The following is an 11,357-nucleotide window of genomic DNA, read 5'->3' on the forward strand; positions in this document are numbered from 1 at the left end:
TCTGTGGCCGGCAAAAGGTATGCATATATCAATCACATCACAGTTTATAATATTTACTGCCAATTGTCTTCATTGGTGCCAGAGAAAAGGAGCCAAAAAAGTTGGGACATGCTTTTGCAGATTTGCCGAAAAGGGTCACAGAAGTCAAAAGATAGGTGGTTGGGAAATTCCAGTCCTCTCAATTTTTTGCAGAGCACACCATTAGCTCTGAATAGTTCCAGTTTTCTGAAAAAACCCTAATCCCAAAACTGATGCATAACAAGGCAACAAAAATGAAACTGACTGCATATATAAATTATAGGGAAGAGATCCGGTCCGGATCTCTCTCAACAAAGCCAAAGGAAGTGATCTGGGTTTTGAAATTTGATCAAACGGCTAAAACAAGGGACCCTTTAAAAGTTATAATAATTGCAGCAGTTGGATCAAATTTCAAAAACCCGGATCACTTGATCCTTAGGCTTTAGTAGGAGAGATCAGGACCGGATCTCTTCCCTAAATTATAAACTCAGTTGTGTACAAAAATCTGCCATAAATCACATCACATGGTTGAATTCAAGCACTTCTCCAATATGCATGTGAAGCCCTTTTCTTGATAGAAGAAGAGAAGAGATTCGAACACAGGATCTCAGCGCAATGGTAAACGTTTGACAACTTGAGCGACAAGCTTCGTGTTATTAGCGTTAATGGTAATAAAACTTGACATAAAACTGATATCTAATGCACATATAACTTGGTAATAAAAAGTTAAACCAACTCTAACAAGTAATTTTTAAGTAAAAAAATACCCAGACAAAAAGGGAGGCCAAGTTTCTCATTCCTTGAAATCATCCTTGTCGTCGATTGGAATTGGTCTGTTTCTCCAGAAGACAGCAAGAGCACTCCCACCAAGCTGTTCGGAAGGACAATGTACGATGATAGTAAATAACGTTGTACTTTGCAGAACTCCCATAATTAATTACCTCAAAAGGGTAGTTAAGAAGGAAATTAAGAGAGTTAAAGAGAATCGTACCGCCATGCAAACAACGCTGACAGCAGAAGGGACGGCAACAAGAGGGTTTGTAAAATGTTTTTGAGCAAGTAAAAATCCAAGTGCTGAGCTCTGCGAACGAAATATCGAGACAGTAATTAGAGGGTACTTAAATGTATGAACTCGTTCAACTTGACAAACAGTGCGAAAATCAGTAAGAAAATACCGAATGAGAAGATGGCTACCTGCATCCCACACTCTATGGATATGGTACGAGATGTAGATTCACCAAATGATAACTTCGAAATCCAGTAACCAATACAAAATGCAGCACTGTGCAGAATAGCCACTGGGAGTATCAGTTGCGCTCCTTGTGTTTTCAAGACTTCAGAAACTTGCCCAATCTTAACAATTATGCGAATACAAGTTACCCTATTAGATTCGTAATGTAACTACTATGAATTTACTGAGGAGAAACAAAATGTATCCATATGGAAGTCAATTCAGTATATGTTTGCGACTTACCGGGCTGGCACAGAGTAGAGTGGTGAGCAGTACTCCAATTAAAGGTGTCACCGCAGCTATTTTTGAAGTGAATTTGGGGAAGAACTCATTTGCCAGTACTGTCATGGAAAGCGAGAGAGAAAAAGGTGGGGGGGGGGGGGGGTGTTGATTATAAATTTATGTCCAGATATTGGAAATAAGCTAAGATTTGTAGAAAGATTTCGAATTCCAAGGATAACTGTAAAAACCTTCTATTTACCTCCTACAATTGTTGGCATTAAAACAACCTGGAAAGTGCTGAGAGCCAGGCCCTGCAAAGATGGCAGGGAGAAAATCTCAGTGTAAACAGACTATTTCCGTATCTTTATATTTTATCCGTAAAATTTCTTTAATTACTCTTGGAAGTGCTAGCCAGCAAGTAGTACTTATAAACTGCAGAAGTTCAAGTATTACATAACTTATCAACAAAGTTTGTTAACCATGTTTCAACTTACCGCAGCATCAACTGGAACAAGCTGGCCAGCAAGAAGCTTGGTAAGAAGTGGTGTCATAATAATAGCTCCTATTGTTGAACACCTACAGATTGACCACAAAATAATTGTTGCTTCAATACGTGACATTACGATAAACTAAAGGCTGTCGAGTCTGGTTTTATCATACTTCAGTAGCAGTATAAGTTAATAAATACTGCAAACATATCCAGGACCTGCCAAAAGTCAAAACAAACATAAACATTTGAGGGCATGTAACTTACGTTGTCATGAGAACAGAAAGCGCTACGTTTCCCTTAGAGATATAAGTTGCAACATTTGATGCCTGACCACCAGGACAGCACGAGACCAAGATAAGACCAGTCGCAATAGGTGCAGAAAGTTTGAGAGTCTGAAAATCAAAATGAATTTTAGATCACTTATATTTCGTCAATGTTACATCTGCATCTAACCACTCGGAAGCTGTTCATCAATATAGAATCCAAAATATGTAATCCATAAAACTTAATCTAGTCAACATTCCCCTTCTTTGTAATAGAAGAGAAGATCTTCAAACACTAGCCGTAAAAATGAGATTTTTTCGCTAAAGTCTGACTTGAGTAAAAATTTAATTACAACTGTAAAACATTTCAATAGTAAATTACATGACAGACAACAAAAAATTTGACGAAGAATTACCAAGGCAATAACAAAACCTAGTAGGGGTTTGATCATGTACTGTGCAAGAAAACCTACACCCACCTGAAACAGAAAAATAAATTTTAATTTAAAATTAGATTATTCTGTTTCAGATACCATCCACGATTTAAATGTGAGTGGATGCTACTCACTGTCCAAGGATTACGCAAACATCGTCTAAAGTCCTCAAAGGTCAATGTCAACCCCATAGAAAGCATGAGGAAACCAAGGCCAAGCGTGAAAAGGTCTGTCTGCAACCAAGTTACCTGTAGAAACCCCATGAATAAGCTAGTTATACACTAGTTGATATGCCACACAATGAAGTAGCAGACAGAGAGATTACCGCAGCTGGCTTGTAGATCCCAAGGATGGTGCCCAATATGACCTGTCCACGGAAGTAGATTTAAAACTTGCAAGTGTTCTTGAGAAAGCTTTATTTTAAATATACACAGAACTAAGCAATTAAGAAGTACCGAAGATGAGAATCTGGTTAAATAAAATGTAACACCTACCCACACAGGAAATAGAGTTGTCAAAGTTTCGATTATTTTCTCGTACAGGTTCATCCCACTAGGAGTACTACTAGGAAGATCTCCAGATAAATTTGTTGCAGCCTTGCAGAAAACTTTGGAGTTCCTACATATAGTTGTCAACAAGCTGATGAATGTAGACTTGGGTATTGGTAACCAGGAAGTACACGAAAACGGTAATCATCTTTACAAATAAAATTAGGACAGCCTAGACCGTAAATGGTTGAGACCGTTATTGTCCTACATCATCCAACTGGTGTATATTCCACTTTCTCCTCCAAGACTAAACACACTTATTCCGATTGTCTTTACAAAATTGAACTACGAGACCACTATTGTTCCCACTAGCATTAACCAGTAACTCTTGTGCATGATCACATTGATATACTAACATATATGCTCATTTTTCTCATCAAACAAAGGTAACAAGAAACATAAAACACACCTTGATGTTTGAATTATCGAAGAAGAAGGTTTCACAACGATGGGACTCCATGTCTTGCTTTGGATCGCACAGCACCTTACATTCTCAGGCACAGAAAGTTCACCTATGAAGTCTGAAACACCAATCACTGTTAGAAAAATAAATGCTAGAAACGGAGGGACATAAATAAATGTCACACTCCCCAGAATCCAGGAACCCGAAAAAAGTCTCAAAGCACAAAAATTGACAGATAAAACATCAAAACGAGCTTAACCCAAATTTCTTGTCAGCAAATTTTATAGTCCCAAAGCACAAAACTTTACAGATAAATCATCAAAACAACCAGAACCCTATTGGCAAATTCCCCAAAAAACACAATCCAGAAACAAAAATCAACGAAATATTATATCCAACGTACCCAGATGAGACTGCAGCCTCCTTGCAGATAAAGAAGCAGCTGGCCTGAAGAAAGCGTCGCACGTTCTCAGCTTGAAATCCTTGAGAGCAAATTTCGACGATATGGACGACATTGGATCGAATCAAACTACTCGAACGATTCGATCAGACGGAGAAGACGAAAGGATTATGGGTTTAAGCTCAAATTTCAGTGGGGGTTTTGAGTGAGGTTTGCTGCAGAGGGAGGTTTTGGTTGCCTCCAAAAATGGTGGGGGTCTACGTTGCCTTGTTGGGAATCGTGGAAACCGATGAACCACACAAATGAATCTATCCGTTGTTTGCCTCATCCAAATTCTTTTCGCAAAAGAACGAAAAACATTGATTGGTTTTTCGATGCTGACTTTTGAAAATTACAGTCTAGTCGGCATTGTAAGTACAGTTGAACAGTCGATCGCTTGAGCCTTGAGCTGATAGCTCCCATAATTTCGTTTTGATTTGGGAAATCTAATTACAATTGACTTTCACTTATTTGACCTGAATTTTTAATCAAAAATACGCATTATAGTGATAAAAGAGCTGGGGTGGTGTTGGATTGAGATCTACTTCTGAATTCTGTGTCCCGCCTTCCAGAACGAGAGATTTAGATCATCCAATTTCAATATTACGGTTCCTATTAAATTGAGATCTATTCTAGATCTTTGTTTAGAGCTCGTAGACAGAGAGATCCGGACGCTCTCATTAACTCATCTCACTTACACATCTCAAAAATTCAAAAAATTAAAACTACATGGATCCCTTTCTCTCTCTTGAATGGTCCAAATCTCTTGATTTGCAGACTCTAGACATAGATTTGGAGTGGGTCTCATTCCGAATGATGTTTAGAGATCATATTCTCAACCACGTGATGTGACGTTTAATAGTTGAATTTTTTCTTTAAACCACTAAAATGAAATTCAATCATCAACTATCACATCTTTTAATTTACAAAATATGATTTAAAAAGATAATTTGTCTACTATTTCCAAAAAGATAATTTTCAAACATTTTTTTAAATTTTTTGATAGAAGGAGTGAATCATACGAAAACAATAGATATAAACACAGATAAGAAAATAAAAAAAGATGTGTTTTTAATATATTTGTTAGCAAATACTTGTGGTGATGTAATATAAAATTATGCAATTTTCCGAAAAGAGAAAAATAAACTATTAAACTGTGGGCCTAGTGAAGGAGCACTCCTCTATCATTGGGAGTTGGGACTGAAGGAATCATAAATATCCATGAAGTTTAAGTGGGCCTTTGGGCCTTTGTTTTCCCCTGGCGATTGTAATCAATGGGCCTCTGACATTTATAAGTGACCCATATTGGCACTGACAAGGGCGGTTCTACCCTACTCTTCGAATGTTTTATCATATAGAACTATTTTTTGGAGAGTTTCTAGTATATTTCAGTGTATTTTATACACGATAATTTTATACCATTAAATCTTTGGTATTGAATTCTTGACTACGGATTTAACGGTTAAAAATTAAATAGTAAAATTTTAGACTAAGGACACTTCCCGCCATCGAGGTTACATGTGGATTTCTAAATAAGTCATGAGGTTATAATTTTTCACACTGCACCTCAACTTTTGCGACATTTGTCCAATTTACAACCTTGTAGGTTGATAATCTAGTCAACCATTAACGACGCATTGTAAAGCAAGACCCACCAGCAGTGCCACAAGAATCACACCAAGAATGTTTTGCAAGTGGGTCCATCACTTACACGTCATTAGTTAACACTAAGTAACTTGTCAAAAAGTGTAAATTAGTTGAATGTCAAAATGTTAAGACGTTAAAAATGCGAAGCTCGTGGCTCATTTTGATACTAACTAAGACTTGAATGGTGGTGTAGAACGTAACTTAGGCCTAAAATTGTGGTCCATAGGAGCCAAAACTGGTGTTCAGTGGCTTCTCAAGTTTACACCAGGAGGATGTCCGGATTGCCCTGTTTTTTTCTTCTTCCCCCATTTGCTGTCACTAATCAGAAAAACAGTGATAGCGCACGTGGTAGAGACTAGACATGTAAAGTGAGATGGACCGCCGGGCCAAGATTTTTGAAGCAAATGAAGAATTGAGATTCTATCCGAATCTCACTCTAGAACTCGTTGATTAAGTAATACTGACCGTTCAATTTAAATCATGTGATTTTTATTAGCCTATACCACTGGCTCATCTTACACACACTTTTTCTTTATATATTTTTCTCTTGAACACTCTGAATTGCTCGGTTCACAAACTTAGAAGTGTTTTAGATCCGGAGAAGATCTCAATCCACCGTTGAGAGCAGCTGTAGTGCTGCGTTGGCTCTTTCTATGCTGTAGTCTTGTGTTGGCTGTTTCTATGTGATTGGTTACTGCTCCTACCTTATTCTTCCACATCAGCCACCATTTTCATTGAGATTTGTCTAGTATGCTAAACATGCATCACATGATCGACAATGATCAAAATTTAACGATTAAATAATCTTATTGTATACAATATATGAGAACATAGTAAAATTTACAGTCCTGTTAAAAAAAAGGTGGCCGCATGTAATATATATTCGACAGCTCTCACAAAAATACAATCTGGCGTCGCTAGTTCCACAGGGTGTAAGAAAATTGTCCTAGGCAAGAAGTTCTACCAACTAAATTGGTTCAACTTCTATAGGTGGTTCATCTTCTATAAACAACTAAGAGTGGTTAGTGGTGAACCACACATGAGATGGATTACACTTTTCAACAGCCAAGACGCCCCAACAACCTAATCACTCTCTACCTATATTATATACTAATTATGTCATCATTAATATGTTTTCCAAGTTAAACATATATTCTCCCCCATGCAATCCATGTATTTGTTCCAACTCAATGACAACACACCCCACCTAAACTCTCCATCTCATCTTTACTCCCTCTCTCTCTTTAATGATATCAGCTTTTTTATCTCTATCTGATATATTCTTTTCTCATGCATCATTCAGTTTAAATCGGTTAAAGTGGTTTGAACATGTGAATCGAAAATTTACAAATGCTCCGGTTAGAAAATGCAATTAGGAGACAGAGGCTTGAGGTTCAAGGGGTAGAGGAAGACTTAGAATGAGACTTTAAGAAAAGACATGGAGTACTTGGAGTTAACGGAATACCTTACTTAATAGGGTAAGACTTTGTTGTTGTTGTTTATGCATCATTAAATTTCAATGTTTTTAATAACACTATGTTCGTCAATTTCTTTGATCGCAGATTCATAAATATAAATATGTGTGTCAGTGTGTGTGTGTGTATAGACATTATAAAGTGTAAGAATATTGAGATGGATTGTACGAAGCCATGATAGCAACTGTGGTAAGTAGAGTTGACACATTTCTTCACTTATTCTCTCGACTCTGTATCTTGGGTTTTAGTTTCATGCCTATAAATAGGTGTAACAGAGTACAAATAAATTCTGCACCAATACCAACTACAGAGCAAGCATGTTGTATCTATTTTCCTGCATAATTGGTTTGTTTCTGTAAGAAAAATAAGCACTGGTCTTTTCAAATATGCTCTTACCGAATATCAAGTACTTAGGTTTTGTTTCCACAGAAAATCGAAGTTTGGTGAGATATGTAGGAACGTTCATTAACACAGACCTCAGTGTATGTATAAAATTCGTTGTTTCCTCGGCAGTGGAAGATCCAATATTTTTACTTTATAGGGTTAAGACGTGAACTTTTTTTTTTTTTTAAGGGAACTTTAATAAAAAAACTTCTGGTACTATTTAGTTTAGCGAAAAATCACATTTTTACACTAAAAAGTCAATCTTAGTACTATTCACTTTACCCTTTATTTTGTCCTTATCGTTAAAACTCAAAGTTTTCAAGCTTTTTTCATTAGTTTTTTTTTTTTTTAATTATCGATATACTAAAGTCCGCTTCTCATGGATGGCCATCCGAGACGATCACAAGGTCATTTGAGATTCTCCCTAACCATCTTTTCGGCGTCTATGAGGTCAACTGACTCGCATTAACCCCTTGTGGATCCGCCCTTGGTCATCTGAATACAATGCCCTGTGTCCACACCTTCAGGTAGAGGCAAGACATAACCAATTTGAATTCGGGGCCCCTACTTGAAATGTTAGTGAAAATAGTACATTTGTTTTTCATGTTTGTTTTTTGTTGAAAAAAGTACAAATTGAAGCGGAAGGTTTCTTCAACGAAAAAAAGCTTTGATCTTCTCAAGAAACAAGTGGAGTATGCAAATTGTTGGGTGATGAATACTGTAGACACAATTAGATATATCCTTAGTCATAAGGCAAAAAGTCTTGATCGTGTGCGTTGTTCTAGTTAGGGACTATATGTAATATATTTCCATAACTATAATTAGTATTGGTCTAGAAAAAAATCCGGACGTGACCAAAACAAATATAAACAACTAGAAAATAATCTATATCCATCTGAGTTCAAATTTTCCGCTATAAAAATACCGTCCCAATAAAACAAAAAAGTTACACAAGGATACATGCATTATTTTACAATCTATCATTTAATAAACTCAGTTTAATATATTGCTCAGCGGATGTCTTTTTTCGGTAACATAGAAGAAAAACAAAAAAGAAACACAAAGGAAAATTAGTCTAACTCTAACAACGGCATAGCAATTATCAGAAGAAGTTTAAAATAAATAAGGAGAGGACTCCGCAAGCTCTTGAAAATCTATTTCACTATTTAAGCTAACTCGGCGAACCCGTCAGTTTAATATATTGCTAAATACACTTCAATAATAATTGAGAGCACAAAACAAAAGGGTCTAAATCCTAAAAGAACTGGGACATAATAAAGAGATAAAAAGAGAGGATGGCTTTCAAGATTCTACTATACAATGGTTGACACATCTGGCCACATGCTGCCTTCCCCATTTGGTTGGCCATAGACAATCGTCATCGAACCAGTCTGTGATCATATTAACCACTTGATTTTATCAATTTTTGTTTTGTGATGCTTGATGGCTTGGTGGGGACCGATTAAATCCAGAGCAAAACGAACAACGCTTTTTTCAATATATTGGTATCTCACTCATTTTTTTAGCCTACTGTGAGAGGCCGTATTAGCTCTCAAATCATGAGGATTTGTATTTTATTTTGAACTTTTCACGTATTAAAAACAATACAAAATAAATTTAAAAAATTAAAGGAGAAAATATATAAGCTGGAGCTGCCGAGGGGAGCAGTATGATTTATGCCATATGGCTTCAGTGGCTGCCAAACATTATGATTTTGCTGGACTTGGTCTCTGCTGGCCTTATTTTCTTATGCATGCGCTTAGCTGGTTTATTCTTCTTTCAGATTAATAAAATATTAACATATTTTAATGATCTTGGAAAAAAAATTATTCTCAACCATTTCTGAGTCTATGAAATATTGAAATTATACTTCCTGGGAAGAAAAGAAAACAGAGAAAAGTCTTCTTTTTTTTTTTTCTTTTTTTTTTCACTGTATAAATGCTGACATTCTCTTGATTTTGTAAAATAATTAAATATAAACTTATTTTAATCAGATTTCTGGCCTAATAACACCACACTCAGTGATATAAACTATTGTTTCACAAAGTAAGCCTATCACAAGGCCGATTCTATACTCGTAAGGTGGATCTAGAATATGAACCTTTGGATTTTAGTGTTAAATGTCAAAGTTTTTTGGATTTAAACAGAGTGCATTTGGTTGAGCACTTATTAGACTTGTTGTCGTTAGTCAAATTATGTTGCATACATATCAACATGTATCGACGTATGCCGAAGCAATTTGATAAGTGATATTAAGAGAATTTGTCAAGCATTGTCGATGCAATTTGTCAAGATATGTGTAGCAGACGTTATATCAAGACACTTGATAGATACAAAAAGAACTCGTATCAAGCATTCAAAGGTTCTTGGAAGACCTTCACATGTATATTTTTTTTTACTCAAAGTGATCCTAGAATCACCTTAATTCCAATGTACATTCGCCCCTGCTTGTGTGACGATAGATTTTCCTTTGTCATTTGAAATATAGCTTCATAAGGCTACAACACTCACTATGCGAGGACATGTAAACTTGTGAGAACAGACCTTCATTGCAGATAAAAATCTCTTAATAGAAATTGTATTTGATTGGATATTGAAAATGTGCCTTATGCACAAGCACTTGTTGAAAAAGCAGCTTCAGCAGATGTTTTGTTTTATCACTGCTTACTCTGGCCAAATTAGGATTTACGTGGAAGCTTTATTTGTCATGATTTGTTTGATTTACACTGTACTGGAAAAATCTCCAGTTCTGTTTTGGCAAGAAGTGATTAGTTAATACTTAACTTTACACAAAGCGAAACAACTTCTTTTTCCTGTTTCTAACTTTCCAATGTCCTTTTCCCTAGAATTCCTTCTCATGTTTGTTTTTCTTCCACAGAAGAGGAGCTTGCATAAATCGAAAGATAATGTTAATTTTAAATTAAATTTGTAAACTAGCTAAATAATGTTTCACAAATAAAAAATAAGTATTTTACTAATAGGCTCATTTGGAAGTACTTTTAAATAACTGAAAGTGTTATTAAAGAACATGTTTTTGAGTTTTTGCAAAAAACACCAGTTATATCCCCCATTACCATATCATGGAAGCATTTAAGTGTTTTTCTAATATTTATTTGCATTTTTACTAAAAACAACAATGTCCCCCGTTACCATATCGTGGAAGCCCCTGACAGAGGAAAGGGCCTAGAAAGCAGTTTTCTATTCATTCAACGTAATGCCTTGTTGGTTTAGCGAAAATGGCAGTTTACTTGCTTAGTGCTTGCGCTAAGAGCTTATACCCAAAAAGTATGACACGCACTCAATGTAATGGGACGGGCTTTAGTGTTCGCCTTCTCCAACTACAAAGGGGATATTCTACTTTGCACTTGTAGTCATTTTAAAAACACTTTCAAACAAGCCCTAAGTAATAATCCGATCATCAATAACTACATCATTTGGTTTACAAACTTGAATTTAAAATTTTAATTTTCCTAATATACCCTAAATGAAAATGTCACGATAGTGATAAACGTATTACAAGTAAGTTGCTCTTCTTTTAAAAACTCCAATGGGAATAGGATTGATCAATATTAGTTTATACCGTATTCATTTATCCAGCATTTCATACAGCCAAATGGTATGAATATTATTATATTACTTACCTATTTCATCTGTTTTTAAGGCACATAACTACTTATTATTAGGTACATAATAAAAGTTTTGTTGCCCTTAATATAAGTTAAGAGTTTAACATTTGCTAATATTTTGCTTGGAAATTAGTTAAAAAACAGGAGCTTATTATGGTACAGAAGGCATAAAGTGCC

General features: G+C 35.7%; 1 protein-coding gene across 1 annotated transcript; it reads right to left on the minus strand.

Moving 5' to 3' along the window:
• Window positions 1–543: 543 nt before the first annotated feature.
• Window positions 544–4,164, minus strand: LOC103960662 (sodium/pyruvate cotransporter BASS2, chloroplastic). The gene is made up of 13 exons (XM_009373143.3): window positions 4,013–4,164; window positions 3,616–3,727; window positions 3,153–3,276; window positions 2,984–3,025; window positions 2,793–2,906; window positions 2,641–2,703; window positions 2,226–2,353; window positions 1,966–2,047; window positions 1,731–1,782; window positions 1,493–1,590; window positions 1,213–1,371; window positions 1,010–1,099; window positions 544–889 (listed from the first exon to the last, which is right to left on the minus strand). The coding sequence occupies exons 1-13, from the start codon at window positions 4,122–4,124 to the stop codon at window positions 812–814; spliced, it is 1,254 nt and encodes a 417-aa protein (XP_009371418.2). The 5' UTR covers window positions 4,125–4,164; the 3' UTR covers window positions 544–811.
• Between the last annotated feature and the right edge of the window lie 7,193 nt (window positions 4,165–11,357).

Source organism: the organism of the source record quoted next, unplaced genomic scaffold (assembly GCF_019419815.1).
Source record: "Pyrus x bretschneideri cultivar Hongxiangsu unplaced genomic scaffold, Pyrus_bretschneideri_v1 Contig44, whole genome shotgun sequence".
Classification (NCBI taxonomy): Eukaryota; Viridiplantae; Streptophyta; class Magnoliopsida; order Rosales; family Rosaceae; genus Pyrus; species Pyrus x bretschneideri.

What these genes read in the sequence shown, in the direction of transcription:
- LOC103960662 (XM_009373143.3), bottom strand. Translation starts at nt 4,124, where the DNA reads ATGTCGTCCATATCGTCGAAATTTGCTCTCAAGGATTTCAAGCTGAGA. An exon ending in CAACTCTATTTCCTGTGTGG is followed by an intron (nt 3,026 to 3,152) that starts GTAGGTGTTACA and finishes TTCCGTGGACAG; the next exon opens with GTCATATTGGGCACCATCCT. An exon ending in TAGGTTTTGTTATTGCCTTG is followed by an intron (nt 2,354 to 2,640) that starts GTAATTCTTCGT and finishes TTTGATTTTCAG; the next exon opens with ACTCTCAAACTTTCTGCACC.